Below are 18,936 nucleotides of genomic sequence, written 5' to 3'. Positions count from 1 at the left end.
CCCGTTTTTCTGCTGAAAATGTTGATCAAAGATAAAATTTCATTTGAAACATGTAAACGATGACATGCAATTTGTTTGCTAAATTGTTAGTGGGGGAATAATTGTATGTACGTATGCTAATTTTAATAGTTGTTATGAGTAACTGTAGATATTGAGTAACTGAGTGATTGAAGAATCAATGATTTGTATGGAAACTGTTGGTATTGGTGATTATGCTTATGTTTGGATCACCTTTTTTATTCCATAGAAAATATAAAAATAATAAATAAAATAGTTAATCGTTAAACCCAGATTAGGCTTTGTTAGAAGTAACCGAACATTTATTGTTGCATAAAGAATTAGTGAAATTGTTTTGTTAGTGTATTGTTACAGTTGTATGGCAATAAAACATATTGTAATGAGTAATTTCTTTCTAGGTTAATGGCTCATAACAGAATTTATATTTGATTTTTTTTTTTTTCAAAAAAACTAGTGTCGGTTTTAGTTTTAGCACTATATCATCCTTGCTAGTGCATAATATATAATTCAAGTGGATTTAATATACTAAATAAATAAATTTTACTAATTTTATTCAAAATAAAGTTTGTTTTTGTTATGTTATTTAATCTAGATATCATATTGTACATCTTCTATTGTTTTCAGTTTTTCAACACTGTGAAAATTACGATTTTATCCAAAATGTAGCCGCCCGAACAGGGACTCGAACCCTGGACCCTTAGGTTAAAAGCCTAATGCTCTACCGACTGAGCTATCCGGGCGCTTGCCAAAGACGTCAAAATTGTACTTCTTTATACTAATACATGCGTTAGTTCCAAAACTTGTAAGTAGGTGTCGTTAGTGAGGTAGTCTGCTAAGCTCTGTTTTCTTTCTACTTTACTTCAAGTGTCAAACTCTTTACCATCATGGCGCTATATAACTTGGTAATTGATGTATTATGCCTATGACACTTTTTACGAAGTAGTTATCTACATTGAAAATTGCATATATCTTACTCAAACTGTCTGTGATGTTTCTCTCAAGGTAAGTAAATCAACACTATTAATTTTATGTCAATATATTCTTATTTTATTGAAATGAAAGTCTAGACAAGTATGGTACCTAACCTCAGAGACTTTACTGACTATGAGTCTTCCCAGTAGGGGTCAATTGTATTAATTGACTGCATTTAATCTTAAATGGTGCAGGTCGTTGAGTTGAACAGTGTTTTACTAGAACGATTATTTTTCAAGGCATCTGTCATTTAAAACTGATATCTCAATTAATTAATTTTTGAAGACAAAAGAAACTCTGAAATTTAGGATTTGATCTGCCCATCCAAAGAATGTGAGTAGGAGGACCTCAGTAATTTATTGCAATGGCAAGAATATGAAGGAATGTGCTCATTTTAGGAGTTTTAGATCTGTCTTACTAATATGATTTCTAAATAGGCTCAAACAAAAGGGTTGGCAGGATGCTGAATTTATGAATAATTATTATTCTTGAATGAAAAAGTTAGGCTAACTAAAATGTTTGGCTTTGCACTTGTGGCCTTGTTCATAAATGGTGGTATGAATAATGTTCTATGTATTAGCAATGCTATAAAATTATATTTTTATGGTGAATGCGGAATGTAGCTTTGTTATAGGTTATGCTGTAATTTTTTGTAATTCTGAACAATTATTGGCTCGACTTCTTTCATAATTTAGTATAGCAATTGGACAGTCCTTAGAAAGTATGACATTTTAAAATTAAATGTTGGGAAGTCATCGTTGAATCATTGACGTTGCTGACAATGAGAAGATTTAAGTTAGAATCCATTTGGGGTTGAGTATTATAAGCGGACCCGGGTTCTATATCAATTAGTGTAATTATTGATACTTCATTTACCGAATACGGGTTTATAAATCATATCAACATATCTATAGTCATAAGTCATAATAACGATCACATTCGAAATTAAAATGATTATATAGCCTAATAGACGTAGTGATAATCTCATACATAAGATTTAATGATCAAAGAAATAATTAGAACTGGAAATATAATATACTCATAAATAATAATAAAATGATAACTTAAAAAACTTAACAGAAAATACTAAATATGCACAACTATTTATGTTTTCTCCTGGATAGCAATGATTAACTGCTTTTGAAAAGATTTTGAAGCATCTTCTCTAGAAAACCGTACCTCTCTTGTGTTAAAATACTTACAGACATGATCTGCAAGCAGATCGGCTGATATGCCACTTTTTAAACTTTGACGGCCCTTCACAAGCTTTCGACTGTGTTATTATTTATTAAAGAAAATATTTTTTTTATATAAAAAAGTGTTTATAATGTATACAAGTTGGTTACTGTTCAAAATCAGTATTGTTTGGTTATATTGAAATTTATAATAAGTAATTCATTGTTTGTCAGTATCAATATAAAAAACCGGGTCCGCTTATCATACTGTACCGCCCATTTGTTATCACTGGCATACATGACAGTCAAATCAGTCCTTATTGAAAATTCCAGTCTTCCTTTTCTTAATTTATTCAAAAATTAAACTTTAGTCATATCTAATTTTTCACACTGGCTGAAATTTTTCCATAAATTTTTGTATTTTTATTTTACACCATATGAATTTTAATATTTAATTGTAATAAAAATAATGTAAATATTTATTTGTAGAGTTGCCTGATGATGAAACCTTTGGTGTCGAAAAGCCTCGTCCAAAAAATAAACCATTTGGAAAAGTATTGTTTTATTAACATTTATTACTATCCATGGTTATGTGCTTACTGTAGAGTAATACATATGCTTGGGGCTCAAAGTGTTAATATGAACTAGACATTGCTAATATGTATAAATTTGTACTCTTAATACAGTTTACCATGTTCTGGATTCCTTTTTTATATATTTGCATGATACACAAACCATGTTTTAGTGACAACATCTTTTATATTAACCTTAATCCGATAAAAGCCGTGAAATCAGGTTCAAAGTCGCATCTACAGCCCAAATGTGGTTTTTTGATGATATCTCACAGCGCTGAGTATTTTTTCTGCTCTTAGGATGTTTAAATTTGTTATGGCCAGAATAAAATTTTGTATATAAAAATACACATGAGCATAATTTAAGCCGCTGTTATAAAAAACACGTTTTTTGAGGCTAACATCGGAAAGGTACAGATTTGAAAAGAAAGAATTTGCACAAGTATGTACACAGTAAGAACCAAAATTGTATTTTCACCACACAGTACATCTATAAAGGGTTATGTTAAAGTAATGTATACCCTGTATAATAGTGAGATACCTACGCTTTTAAAAAGTGTTTGTTTAATACGTGTAAGTTTAGGATAAATGAGATTTGATGTTGATGAAACTTGAGTAAAATCTTCAACAAGAGCTCTAATAATGCAAAATGTGAGAGAATTAGCATTAAAGCCTTCTTATTTTCAAAAGTTATCACGTGAACAATATTTAAGTTTATAATTGTTTTAAATAAAAAATCAATAATAAAAAATGTTATATTTAAGGTTGTGTTATTTATTATTATTTTTTTATCTATTTCAATGTAGTTGTATAGTTTTAATAATATCTTGTCCAAACCCAGTTCAATTTAAAATACATATTTTATCAGATCCCTAATTTTTACATTGTTGTTTAGTATTGTGGGCTATTGTATTTTACAAGGTTTTGTCATTTACGAGATTGATTTCTTCGAAATGAATCAGGACGAACTGGCTTTTCCAACTCATTGCTGTATGTGAATGTATCTTGTATGTGACATGTTTACAAGGGGCCAACTGATAAGGATAACTAATATTCAACACACATTCAAGGTCAGATAATGCAACATTTCAGCTGATTACATTATCTCTTTAATGCTGGATTTAACACAGAGATAATTGGAATTCATACACAAAGCATATTTTCTGTTCTTTATATATATACATATTTCGCTTTATAACAACATATTGTTTGAGATAGTAACAGATTTTGTATCTTTTCAAAATAATAACAATTGAATATTTAATTCTTTTTCTACTTACTTTTCCGTGGTCCATTGCTTTGTCAATTCAATTCTTATAACTGCCATGTTGTACATTAAATCTAATGTTCTCAGCTTTATGAAAAATTTCGTAACAAGGTCATCATGTTAAATATACTATTATTGAATTGAATCATTTTTAAGTAGTAACATATACGAGGGTGGTCTGAAAAGTTTCCAACTTTAATGTGAAGATGGCAGCACTCGTAAATAAAAGCTACTGAATTTCGTTGTTCATGTGTTGACAGTTACTCACCAAATTTTCAGCCATTTTGGACGCGTATATTTACGTATCAGTTATTATGTATCATCAATGGATAAAATCGAGTATCAGGCTGTCATTAAATATTTGTTTTTGAAAGGCAATACACCTTCGCAAATTAAAGATGAGTTGGATTCTCTGTATGGGGACTCTGCACCATCACTTACATTATTATTTACCACAGTGAAATTTAGGGCTGCTGAATTTAAATGTGGCTGTTAGATCTTGGGAGATGATGAATGTTTGGGACGTCAAAAATTATTACTACTGGCGAAAACATCACCAAAGTTCACCAATTGGTGCTAGACAACCGCTGAATTAAAGTGAGAGATACCAGAGGTCAAAACATGTCAAAAAAATGTGTTTGTCACATATTAAATCAACATTTAAGCATGAGAAAGCTGTCAGTGCATTGGGTGCTCATCCGTTTTTGCCGTGTTTGCTCTCATTAGACCAAAAACGTGTTTGAATGAACATTTCCAATGCTCTTTTGGCACAGTTTAGGAGAAATAAATCCGAGTTTTGGTGCCCGATTAATTACTGTAGATGAAACTTGGATACACAATTATTGGCCCGAAACAAAAATACAGTCCCAACAGTGGATTGCAAAGGAGGAACCGGCTAAAAAAAAGCAAAAACTGTTTTTTTTGGCTGGGAAAGTGATGGTAACTGTTTTTTGGGATAGTCATGGAGTACTGAGAATGAGAATTAGAATATCTCATTCTCATTCATTCTCATATTTTAATCGATTATCTTCAAAAAGGAAAAACCATTACAGGAGCATACTATGTGACATTACTTGACAAGCTAAAGGCAGAACTTGTGGAAAAACAGCCACATTTGCAGAAAAGGCAAATTTTATTTCACCAAGACAACTCACCGTCCCACACCTCAGCGGTTGCCATGGTGAAAATCTAATAATTATAGTTTGAACTGCTTGACCATCCGCCTTACTCACTAGATCTAGCCCCAAGCGACTTCTTTTTGTTCCCTTATCTAAAAATTGTGCTTGTAGGACAAATATTTTCGTAAATGAAGAGGTAGTCACTTTTGTAAATTATTATTGTACAGAAAAAATTTGGAGGAGTACTATTTGGACGGATTACAGAGATGGAAACATTGCTTAGAGTGGTGTATAGTTACAAGGAGACTTATGTTGAAAAATATAAATAATTATTTACAAAAAATGTCTTGTACCTTTGTTTGGTTGGAAACTTTTCAGGCCACCCTCGTTTATATTACTTTTCAAACAGGAAACTTGTACAACCAAGCTGTTTTTTCAGCTTATGTTTCGATCATTGCTGATATTAATAATAGCTCATTTAAACCTAAATACAAAAACTTTTAACATATGTTAATACTAGACCTACACGCAACAGGTTAGAAAACATTTTATAAGAAAAGGCTGAAATCATTGCTACGCATAGAGCTACTCCACTGTCAGTGTACATGTGTGCCCACTATGATTAACTGTAGCGATAATTTAATTTACCAAACTGAATCTCGTGATATCTTATTTAAGGTTGTGGTTGATAAAATGGATCCACACCCCGATCATTGTTATCCTTTTAACCTTAGAAAAGTTACACTGTTGAATGCCTAACATTGAGACAAATTTAAAATTGATAAAATGTCCTTATAATTAAATAATCTAGTTTCTGCCATAATGCTGTAGCAACTTCAAAACAATTAAAAACTGGAAGCTAGTAATGTTCTGTTTCTAACGCCCAGATAAAACTTCACCATGTGCTTTCATAGTAGTTCCTCAGTTGTCCGTAAGAGTATAGTAACTTTCAAATAGCACAAATGTGGAAGTATACTAAGTTCAAATAAATACTACCTGTGGCCAAGTATATCATTCTACAGCTGTCAAGTGTCGTGTAGTAAAGCAGTTGTTTGGAACATGATAACATGGGTGTGACAGTCAAGGGAATCAAAAAAAAGGTCATATGCAAGGCATGTAAAAATTAAAATATTGCAAAATATCTTTATGTTGTTCCATTGTTGAATAGCTTTCCACGTTATTGATTGCACAGAACTCACTCCTGACTTGCAAGCATCATGCCAGGAGCTACATAACATAAGTTATGTAATTTAGTCTGCAATTCTGCATTTTAGGAATTCTTTCAAGCATTTTATTATAATACTTAAAGTATGTACATATGTATGACCTGAAACGAAATTCCCAGCATGCTCTAGTCACAGATATTATTAAAATCAGATAATTTCCTTGTATAGATAGCATTTTTCTATCCGAATTTAGTTCAAACCATTCTGCCATTGTTTTCCAAGAAGTTTTTATCAACAAGGAAATAGTAAACAATTATTTTCAATTAATAAGCAAGATAGGTTTTAGTAATGTTCAACCACAATTTATTGGCAGTCATTTAATTATCTGCTATTGTTGTTACAATAAGTTTTGTAATATCCTTTATTTTGTTCCAGATAGCAGTGCATAATACACATAATGAACTCCAACACGACATTTCCAAGCAGCGTTTTGTTCCGTGAAATCCATAAAAATGCATGGCTCAGAAAATTACCAGTTGTTGAAAAGAAAGGCGGGGCACATTCCAAGGTAATGTATTTTTAGCAGTCTCAATGAAAGGATTTTAACAAAAAAATTAGCTTTTTAGAATTCTTTGTTTGTGATTTTATAATGTGGTAGTGATTTTGTGAATAGTATTATTAATAATATGGATGTCATACCTATTCTCTCTATTGTGTTTATTCTCTGTGTCTGATTGCGCCAAACTGTCAAAGATAAATTTACAATTGAGATTTTATTCTGTTATCAAAAATTAAACTACTTATGAGAAGTGAAATATGACAAAAGTATGTGTTGGCCAATGAATGCAGTAGAATATTTAGCTGGACAGGTCATACTTTGCATGATAAAAGATGAGAAAGTGACAATAACTAAGAGAAAGCGTGCATGGCATCAGTCACCCAGATTAGCCTTTGGAAAGATTATCTGTTGGAATATATTGTGAACAACAATACAAGTTCTATTATATAAAAAAGATGTAACACCTTTGGTTCTTTCTACTATTTAGATGTAGTCCACATTATAAAATACATTTGAACATAGAAAAAGGTAATTGTTCTAAGATGTTTATACAAATGATACTAAAATATTGAATTTTTTGTAATAACGTTACGATTATCTATCTAGGTGTTTATGAATAGGCCAAAACCAAGTATGCATAACTTGTTCTTTTTCGTAATGATTTTAATTTTTGCATTCTTTTAGTTTGTTTTACCAAAATAGCTTTTTTTGTAAAACCTTTATTTAGTATAACCGCAAAATATATTAAACTAGCCTATCAAAATTTAAGGATTAAGTTATGTGTTGTTGAAGCATTTTGCCATGATATCCTTTTAATTGGCAGCAATAAATTAACATCAGCACATTACAAGTTTTGTTTTACTTGTGTTAATTTTTGTTGAAATTTGTATTTTTGTATGATAAATTTATTTCAAATTCTCATGTTAATTATTAATTAAAAAATATTTGCTTAGCAAGCATTGTTAATTAAACATCTAAATACGTAGTTTTATACGAGGAACAATTTGTCATAAATAATATACCCCCCCTGGAGGATTGAAGTAAGAATTGTGTAGGAAGTTGTACTGCAAGAATTTTTTTAAATTTTTATAAGATGTTTTATGTTTGGTAAATACAATGTATTTTACCATAAGTTTTCTGATTTCCAGAAAGGTGATCGGTTCTGGACGGTGTTCTGCGTTCACGATGATACCGAGCCATACTTGGAGTTATACGCGGATATGAAGGTGGCCGGAACACACAAGCCAGAGTGGAGTGTATCACTCGCACGGACAGTTCATATCTCACCAACAATTTGTGCGACAGATGATGAGTTTGAGTTTGTTATCACGTTGGGTGATGATATCGTGCGTCTCACTGCTCCATCATGGTATGATTGATCTTCTCTTCTTAAATCGATTATTGAGGATTCATGATTTGGAGAGATGAAGGAAATGTTATAGGGAAATTATTATTGTTTGTTAACAACAAACCCAATATAATATTTAAAAATGATAATTTAGCTTTAAGTACACTTTTGTTGTGTGGTATATTAAAAGTACTGTACATTGTGAAAAAGAAAAAATGCATGTTTTATTTAACATAAATAGAAATATTTGTTTTAAGAAGAATCAAATAATAACATGATCATATGTTTTCAACATAAGAGTTACCATAGTTTTCCCCAACATTTTAGAGCGCTAATTCAGTGAACACGATTGCTGTGGTTTATTATTATTGTTGTGGTTGGAATCATTATTTTTGTGGTACTGGTAGTATACCTTGGAATCCATCTGCTGAAGTTTTGTACATTTGGAGTCTACTGGGTTCAGAATAATATACTGAGAGAATTTGAAGTCTCTTCTTGTGAAAAATTGTTGGAAACCTTATTGTTAAGTTTTCGAACCAGTGGAATGTTGAACGATAGAGTTGATCCCTATGTGACACTCATTTAATCACTGAGGCTGATCAGTTATTGATATTGGAAGATTAGCAGCCATCATTATTTTCACTTTGTAAGTATAATTCAGCAGGTGATTTACCACTGGTGAATAGAGTTGTTCGTTACCGCATGAAAATGGTTGGGACCTTCTTTGCATTGGTTTACAACTATTGGTTCTGTAACTTTGAAACTATTTTCAAGGTCTGAATTATGAGTTTGGGTTGTTACAGGATAACATGGCACAATTTATTTTTTATGAACTAATGATTACCCTTTGTTTTCACAGAAATTTGCTTTGAAAGATTGTTTTATTGTCGGATACAATGATTGATATCAGTGGAATGCAAGTATTCCTCCAAAAACCAGTGATAGTGTTTAAACTGGCTTGAACGTCTGTAAGAACCTTACTACAACCCGTTTGGATTGGGTTTTGATGCACATGAATGGATGAAAGTTTTGAAATTGTCTGACAAAGTAATTGTGCATCTGTTTCCAATTTTCTCATGAGAATCCCTTGGATGAAACAAAAACGTTTGGTGGATTTAAACCAGTTAATTTTCAGAGCCTTTTAGATGATGTTGAATAGTAAAGATGTAATTTAATCAATTCTAAATTAGTTTTTAAATTCAGAAGTTGAACAATTATCTAGATATACATTTTTCTACACCTGCATACCAACTTTTTCCAATATTGAAGACTTTTGGAGCAATTGGAAAATACTTTAAATATTACTGAATGTTAATGAAAACACTACTTTTCCAAATTGTTTATTTTTTTGGACGAGGCCTTTTGAAACTAAAGGTTTCATCTTCAGGCAACTCCAAAAATAATAGACATTTTTTTCAATATGTCTATTTGTTTAATATTAAAAAAATTACATATACACAAACATGATATTGAAAAATTTAATGAAAACTATCTTTCTTGACTTTTGCTCCTGTTGTGAAAATTTAAATTAAAATCAAAATCCTGTTTTTAGACTGTCACAGTTATTTTTTATACAAGAATGAGTGGAAAATAAAAAACAAATATTTAAAAAAAGCCTAGATATACTAAATGTTAATCTTAAAGTGTGGCATATAGATATGTCCGTACCATCAGAATTGTAGTAAACACGTCATACAGGAATATCCATATTGTCTTATTGTAGGTTATTGTGTTCATTATAATTCACGAAAATGCATGTAAATGTATTGATTTTGACTGTTGAGTATCAAATTGGATTGTGTGTCTTGAAATAAATTTTCTTCAATACTTTAAGGTTTAATCTCTGTTTCACTGATCAAATTCATTTTTTTAACTTAAAAAAAAAGTTGCATTTTTGTGCTTTTGTTGCACAGGGAAGTGATGCTGGACTGGGTGGATAGTCTAAGTGCCAAACTGAGAGAGATGCGGATTCTCTCACCCAAGGAGAATGTGTACAGTCGTCTGCCCGAACTGAGACTTCCACTTTTGCCAACTCGGGATCCGAACTCCCCCCTGCCCCTACCCCCTGCTGGTCCCTCTGCTCTGGTCCCCGGGATAGAGCCAGCTGTCACCGTCCTTGCACCAGACCCCCCTCAGGTCAACGGTAAGTGTAAATGTATCATATTTTTTATTTTCTGCTTCAAACTTGTTAAATTTACCATGATTATTTTCAACTCATTAAATTACTTAATATAGACATTAATTAATGAGGTTCGAGTTAAAGAAAACAATTTTAATTTCATAACCTGCTATATTACTCAACACATTCTTCTTATTGTTTAACTCACCTTCACTAACATTCCTCCAGCTGTATGATTTTATTGTGAAAATAATGTCTTTGGTCTTTTTAATGTGATCATGGGAGATTTAATGGCTGTACAAGCTAAGGTGTCGGATTATAGTTTTAAATTTGATTAATGAAAGTTCAGATCCTATCTGTAACTATAATACTTATCAGTGATGTCGGTTTTGCATTGACTGTTTCCGCCTGTTCTGTTGTATATGATTTTTTTTTGTGAAGGGGATCCACGTTACTTTCAATTCCTGTTCATCGATCGGACTTCTTCAGTAAATCGTTCACTGTTCAGGCATGTCGCCTCTGGAACTCTCTTCCTGATAATATCCGTATTATAGAAGGTTGAGCTCGTTTTGGGGCAAAGGTCGGGGACTTGTTGCTGGGCGGTCTGTAGGGGTGACGGGTGGCGGTGCTCGTGGCGTGCTTGTGGTCAGGCTGTGTGTTTGAGAGAATGAATGTAACAATAACAAGAAATTGTTTTTTAAGTTTTTAATTTATCTTTGTTTGAATTTTTCTACATATTAAGCTGATAAATTTTATTATTAATTATTACATAGTATGTATACATTTTGGTTAATTTTTAAATGTAATTTGTTATTATTTAAGGTCATTAAATGTACATATGTATATGTATAATGTTCCTCCTCACATAATATATGTATATTATGTGAGGTTGAGTGGTAGAGAGGGCTAAATAGCCCTAACTCCGCCTCTTGAATAAAGGCGTTATTTCATTTCATTTTCGCACAAGCCAGTGTCTCATGAGGACGGACATAATTAGAATACTCAAGAGACTCTCCTATAAAAAAAACCTTCATTTGGAATTTTATTTAATTTTTATACAGGGTGGAAAAAAAGTATGGAAAACGCTTTCACTAATTTTGTATGGCTTCACTTATACAAATTAAATTTTGTACATCACCACTTGTATTAAGAACCTAGTTTTTGAGACCAGTGGGGACATTTTATCTTTTCAGGGGGACGGCCCGTGAGGAGTCGGACGAAAATCTTAAATGTACGCATAGGCCGAGTTTGGTATCAAATTAAAGGTGTAATAAAGAGAAACTCATTACCGCAAACCGTACTTAAAAAAGGTTGACCCTATCCAGAGTACGGGCCGTTTGAATTTCATAAGTAACGTTTGATTAATTATTATTTCTCAGCAATTTCACAGTCTCAAGTAAACTGTTTCTGACTGAAAATGACACTTTATGGAACACAATTATCCAAAAGAAATTAAATTAAAAATTATCTATGTATTACAAAAATATCCATACCTTTTAAATGAGGTGCTCAAACTGCTCTCCGACTTGTTGGCAATGAGCTAGTTCTATTATAAAAAACCTACTGCAGTCACATTTTGAAGCATCTCGGGTGTAATTCTTCTTGCTTCTTCTAATAAACGATTTGTCAGCTCCTCAATTTTTGGCTGGTTTAGGTTTATACACATTATCTTTTAAGAAGCCCCACAACAAGAAATAATTAGTGGATTAAGATCCGGTGACCTAGCCGGCCACTCAACGGTACCCCTGCGACCAATCCAACGGTTAGGAAACACTTGATCTAACAGATTTGCGCACCCGCAAATAGTAATGGGGCGGGTGCTCCATCTTGCTGAAACCATACTGCATTAAAAATTTGCCCCAAGAAGAGCACAAACTGCTGGCAAAATGTTATTTGTCAACATATTGAAATAAATTTCGCCTGTTAGATTTCCATCTATCACAAAACGGTCCCCTACAATGTTATTGTTTGTTATTCCAGCCCACATATTCACTTTCTAAGGCCTTTGTGTGTGGCCTTCTATCATTCAGTGTGGATTATGGTCGGGCCAGTAACGGCAATTATGCCTATTAACTTGTCCATTAACAAAAAGAATGTAGCTTCATCTGAAAACAACATCGAACTTAAAAAATTTTGAATTTCGTCACACTTTCTCATCATTATTTCGCAAAATTCAGTCCTTCGATCAAAATCATCCTCTGCAAGTTCTTGGGTTAGGGTTACTTTTAAAAGGGTGATACTTGTTTTTGTGTAAAACATTCAACCGCTGAGGTATGGCTCATATCAAGATCTTCTGCAGCCACTCTGGCCGAGGTGCTGGGATTTTCAAATGTTTGGAGTACATCCAAAGATTTTTTGTTCATTTGTTGCCGATTTAGGCCTGCCACTTCTTTCGCGATCTTTGACTGTTCTAGTTTCTTTCTTCAAATCTTTTTACTGTCTTAAACACTGTTGACTTACTAATTGGGGGTCTATCAAGAAAAGTGTCATTAAAAAAAAATGCGCTATTTCTTCATAGGGGACGAACTAGATATCCATACCCACGCATCATAAGCAGCGTGATTCTCTCAAAACTCACTAAGTGACATTACTTTTAAAACTAGTAGAATCAAATGTAAACACTTAAGTAAAAAAATTTATAACTATCGCAGTAGTACCTTCCTAGTGAAGACTTTCAACTTTATCTTACGTGGACGAAATTATAACGTAGACTAAAAACCAAGCTAATATTAAAAATACAAAACTGTGGAGTTTTGCTGTGACAGTACTGTTTGTATTGCCTAAACCAGTTTATGTTTTGCCTGAGATAAAAGGGCTGGAGGGACTGGACCTTGACCTCATGTTGATAAGGAGTTAGGTGGTATTATTGAATAGGCCTACTCTCAGTTTTCTTGAAGACAAGACAGGAAAACCCCTATTTACTGTTATCCAACAAATGTAGAGGTAAAAAAAAAAAATTTTTTTTGTTGGAAATTGTTTTTCAAATTTACATAACCGACATAAAAACATACTACTGAAAATAAATTAGTTACTTCACAAGACAAAATTACTAAATTTCTTTGTAATGAAATTCATACGGCCCGTACTCTGGATAGGGTTAACCTTTTTAAGTGCGGTTTGCGGTAATGAGTTTCTCTTTACTAGACCTTTAATTTGATACCAAACTCCGCCTATGCTTACATTTAAGATTTTTCGTCTGACTCCTCACACGGGCCGTCCCCCTGAAAAGATAAAATGTCCCCACTGGTCTCAAAAACTAGGTTCTTAATACAAGTGGTGATGTACAAAATTTAATTTGTATAAAGTGAAGCCATACAAAATTAGTGAAAGCGTTTCCATACTTTTTTTCCACCCTGTATAAACTGATGATTTTAATGACAGTTTTTACCGTTGATGGTTCATAAAATATGAAACTACAAACTGAGGAGCAATATCACCACCTGGCACAGTAATTGTAATACATTACAAGGTTTCAGGCAGATACCAAAGCATGTTGGAACAACCAAGTATACACATAACAGCTGTGGTGGGAAGGGATACAATGTGGATGTTTGTTTAAATCGATTTCACCTTCCTCTTGCTGTGATATGAAATTTTTTGTTTTTAAGTTTTGGATTTACAAACACACCCACAAACCAAGTTCACTATCTGGAACCTGGAAATATATTGCTACATTCTTAAGAGGATTGAGGGGGAGGAAGTATAGCGGTAAAATAGCATTAGGCCTTGACAACAAGTAAGCAAGTACATAAATACCATTACAATGTACCGTTTTTTATAGCACATATTTTAAATTTATATGGAGCTAATACTTTATAAATTAAACAACTTTTCGGAAATACTTGGTTTATTCCGAAATTCAAGTTTACCAAAAAAATTAACAAAGTTTACAAACTTTTGATTCGATTTTCTTCAAAACTTCACACAATCGAACAAATCTAATTAAGAGTCTGATTAAAAATGAATTAAAATTAAAATGAAACTAAAAATTTATACTTCTCAAAAAATGGTTTAAATTAACAAAAATAAAATAAAAAGTTCTCTTCTCAAAATACTCAAAATCAATATAACACAAAACTTGATATTAACTTTATGACCAAAATTTAATTCACAATACTTCAAAAAATGTAATTAATTTCTCAGACTCTGAAAGATGGGAAACTTTAGAAATTTTTAAATTACAACAGTATTAAAAAATCAAAGATATTAACTAAACGCTGGTACAGGACTTACTACTTTGAAGATTACGGAGGCTGATAGGGATTTAATACGCACTGAAGAAAAAATTAAAAAACTTGAATTAAATTTACACGCGATAAAAAATGGAATTACTCTAAATCCCACACTATAGGGTAGGGTTAGAGGAAGAGCTGCGATTCTCAACAGGACCTTGTCGTCGTGGGCTTCAAGACTCGAACTGACCAGCGAGCCGGGAGGAACGCATCACCCGATACGTCACTGACCGATCAGCTGATTGCCGGTCTCCAACTGAACAAAAAAATGTCCCACGCACCGCGTCTAGTTAATAAGAGCCTACTTCCTACCGCGATTCAGCATAAATGAATTTGAACTATGGTACATATTTTCCCTAGCCCGAAGCTGCAATCACGGTAGGAACCTAAACCTTTAAACACTCATCCCGGACTAAGTACAATAATATCCCTCCACATGCACACTTTTAAATAACAATTCTTTTGTACTTAATCACTACGTGGAGGCTGTGATGTGATGTGTAGTCCGAGGGGTGATGTGGTAGGAGTGTTCCACGTCCAGTGTGGCTCCCCAGGTAGCCATCGCAGAGGGATGTGGTGGGTGAGGAGTCGAGGCAGGTAGCTTCTCCAATGATTGTGCGGGCCGGTGCAGTGCGGCGGCCTCGTTGATCTCGTGGTTGGCTGGCTCTGGTTCGCTAATAGCACTGCTACCTGCTCCTCCAATCTAATAACAATTTCAGCCAGCGAGGCATTGAGCTCTTGGAGGACATTCCTTTTACAAAATATTCCCTCCGTATAATTGTATGGCTGTCAGTCTTTCACGGTGTTCTTATTGTACGCCTGCCGCCAGTGTCACGAATGTAAACCATTACCAGATGTTGTTAATTACAATACAATCAATTTACAGGGATTACAATGGCACAAAAATCAATTTTTTTACACACAATAAACCTCATATAGTGATTAAAAAAAAACAATATTACCCTGTCCTTCTACATTTGAAGGAACAGGGAAGAATATATCACTATCAATACAACTCATTGTATACAAAAAATATTACCCTGTCCTTCTCTATTGGAAGGAACAGGGAACACAACAACACACACATTACCAAATTTACCCTGTCCTTCTACATTTGAAGGAACAGGGAAGAAATATATCTCATGATATATCACAATACATCAGAATACATCTGTGTATTTACTTTATACACATTAATGCCATTCATTGTCCCTGAAAATTACATGGTTTACAACAACACTTCTATTACACACTTACACTGGCATTTATATTATGACTTCTCATCTTTAGCCATACAATGTGCTGAAATAAAAAACGTCGTCACATCACCCTTTTATATTCCATTATTTATTTTACTATTATAATAAGCTACTGGACTCTCGTACTTAACTTTGTTTTGTGTTTTGGGCCAAATTAATACATAATTATATAATCAATTCTTGAAGTTAATTTAGAAATAAATTATATTGTCATTTTATTGTTTTAGGAACCCCATCTTCAATTCCTTTTCAACAATATAATTGTCCTGAAAATAAAACATACTGACCTTTGCCGGGGGCTAATGTTTATTGAGTTCTCAATTTTCACATTTCGAATTTAAATTTAAATTTAGAAATTGTACCTTATTATTGTTTAATACTTTATGCACCTTAAAAAAAAGAAAACAAGCTATCTTTATTTAAAAAAAAAAAAAAAAAAAAACATTTTACCAGGATCAATATTTCCTTGTTATTTCCGATAAGCATTTCACATGAAAATATTCAATCATATTGCCCAGTCCTATCTTTACTGCCGTGTCATAAACTCTTCACTTATCGGGCCCCACTTAGTTTTCACTTATCAGAGTCACTTCGCTTTCACTTATCGGGTTCACTTGTAATTAAACTTTACGATACGGACTCTACAAACAAATCCTTTTTACAAGGGGGCTGGGCTATTGTGGCTTGGGCACATCCGGACCTTTTTAAAATGTACACAGGAAATTCTCAACAATATTCCTATCTCCTGCCCTTATTGTTCTTGACCCTTTCTACAATAACTATAATTTATTTTATAACCCCTTTACGGTTACTAGCACTGGCCCTTATATTTAACTTCCGAAGGGACCTCGACATTTTTCTAAGATTCTAACAGCGTCGTATTTAAAAGCATTTTCCGTCCCTAAAAGTTTATTTCAAATATTAATTCCTCTTTGAGCAACAGGTCTACATGCGCTAGCTCCATTTTTATTTTAAAATAATTTTCTTAAAATAAATCAAATATTCCAAGCTCACAAATATTATTCTAAGTCCTAAGTCTTACTCACTACACAAAATATGCAGGTTTATACACAATGTTCAAGTTCATACAAGTCTTATACAAGTTACACACACTTTCATGAATTATACAAGTTTTATACCAGTTTACAAGTTCTTTCCTGTAAATAACCTGTTGTACAAGTTTATGCTCAAAAAAGAAATAGCAGAGTTGCGCAAATTATGTACCGTTTTTATAGCACATATTTTAAATTTATATGGAGCTAATACTTTATAAATTAAACAACTTTTCGGAAATACTTGGTTTATTCCGAAATTCAAGTTTACCAAAAAAAATTAACAAAGTTTACAAACTTTTGATTCGATTTTCTTCAAAACTTCACACAATCGAACAAATCTAATTAAGAGTCTGATTAAAAATGAATTAAAATTAAAATGAAACTAAAAATTTATACTTCTCAAAAAATGGTTTAAATTAACAAAATAAAATAAAAGTTCTCTTCTCAAAATACTCAAAATCAATATAACACAAAACTTGATATTAACTTTATGACCAAAATTTAATTCACAATACTTCAAAAAATGTAATTAATTCTCAGACTCTGAAAGATGGGAAACTTTAGAAATTTTAATTACAAACAGTATTAAAAATCAAAGATATTAACTAAACGCTGGTACAGGACTTACTACTTTGAAGATTACGGAGGGCTGATAGGGATTTAATACGCACTGAAGAAAAATTAAAAAACTTGAATTAAATTTACACGCGATAAAAAATGGAAATTACTCTAAATCCCACACTATAGGGTTAGAGGAAGAAGCTGCGATTCTCAACAGGACCTTGTCGTCGTGGCTTCAAGACTCGAAACTGACCAGCGAGCCGGGAGGAACGCATCACCCGATACGTCACTGACCGATCAGCTGATTGCCGGTCCAACTGAACAAAAAAATGTCCCACGCACCGCGTCTAGTTAATAAGAGCCTACTTCCTACCGCGATTCAGCATAAATGAATTTGAACTATGGTACAACAATTAAAAGGAATTCTATAAATCTCAACAAGTAGTGATAGTAGTACACAGTCAACACAACGTACTAGCCTTTTGTAATCAAGTGGCAAGCGGCTTGCTACGATGATAACTAGGATTGCCTATGCTACTAAGCCAGCCTAACTTGTCAAGCCTAATAAATCTGTAATCAGTATTTTATACTACACAAATGAATGTACAATGATGACAGGGTTGGCTGGCACTAGTCCTAGTGTAACCTTCTACAGCCCACGTGCTCTCCACACTCAACCTTGCACCTACCCTTCCTCTCTTTCCTTCTCTACCATTTATTTCAGTTTCGCCACTCCCCAGTACAGACAACAAGCTCACCAAAGCAAGCTTGTTAATATGGAAACCAGTTTAAAAACACTATAGTTAATCTTAATATGAGAAACTTCAGACGATAAATGTGACAGCTTATTTATAATTTACTGGCTTAATTTGGGGTTAATTTCAGTTAATCAATTAAGTATGCACTTTTTAATAGGTGAAGCTGGGCCCAGTCGAGAGGAAGAATCCCTTCAAAGCAGTGCTTCTTCCAGTTTAGTATACATTACACAGTCTCCAGCTCCTTCCAGGTATTCAAATTTCCTGTAAATTCAATAATCTTTCTTACTTCTTATAGTTTTTTAATATAAAAATCACTGCACTATAAAATCTACATTTAAACTCCATTTTATAATTTTCGCGTATTACTTCCTTAATTACACTGTGCAAAGCACCACTACTGATTTGGTATGAGGAATTATTGCAAGGTAAAACCTGTTCAGTTAAACCATAGTCTTGTAATATTTCTACATCTGATCTCAATGGAAAAATTCGTTTCAAAATTTCAAAATGTAAAATTTTGATAGATACATCCTTTTTCATCTAAGTAACATTCTATGAAAAAATACACATTATAATGTAATTCCGAAACCCATAAAATCTTTTTTTACTTTTTTTTATACCAAGTCAAAATCATTGTAAATTTTTTTTTTTATTGATTTTTAATTTTATAATGTGTTTTTCACAAAACAATCTTTTATTTAAGTGAACAAAACATTTAAAAAAACTCTAAATGTACATCAATACATTAATTTGTATT

The 18,936-nt window shown here is 32.7% G+C and overlaps 1 protein-coding gene and 1 non-coding gene across 3 annotated transcripts in view; one reads left to right on the top strand and one right to left on the bottom strand.

Annotated features, from left to right (window-relative positions):
- Positions 1-685: 685 nt before the first annotated feature.
- Positions 686-758, bottom strand: Trnak-uuu. The gene has a single exon. It is a non-coding gene; the product is annotated as a tRNA-Lys (tRNA).
- A 106-nt stretch (positions 759-864) lies between these two features.
- The window catches only part of LOC124353039, a 29,854-nt gene continuing 11,782 nt past the window's right edge, over positions 865-18,936 (top strand). The window contains exons 1-5 of one of the 2 annotated variants that reach the window (XM_046802834.1): positions 865-1,020; positions 6,724-6,856; positions 7,996-8,216; positions 10,109-10,338; positions 18,337-18,427. In XM_046802834.1, coding sequence (XP_046658790.1) covers positions 6,746-6,856; positions 7,996-8,216; positions 10,109-10,338; positions 18,337-18,427 — 653 coding nt within the window. In that variant the 5' untranslated portion in view covers positions 865-1,020; positions 6,724-6,745. Of the gene's footprint in view, positions 1,021-1,206; positions 1,324-6,723; positions 6,857-7,995; positions 8,217-10,108; positions 10,339-18,336; positions 18,428-18,936 lie in introns of those variants that run through there. The other variant, XM_046802835.1, reaches the window with a different exon arrangement.

Source organism: Homalodisca vitripennis, chromosome 1 (genome assembly GCF_021130785.1).
Source record: "Homalodisca vitripennis isolate AUS2020 chromosome 1, UT_GWSS_2.1, whole genome shotgun sequence".
NCBI classification, from domain to species: Eukaryota; Metazoa; Arthropoda; class Insecta; order Hemiptera; family Cicadellidae; genus Homalodisca; species Homalodisca vitripennis.
Note: the sequence above shows the minus strand (reverse complement) of the source record. Positions and strands in the feature narration are given on the sequence as shown.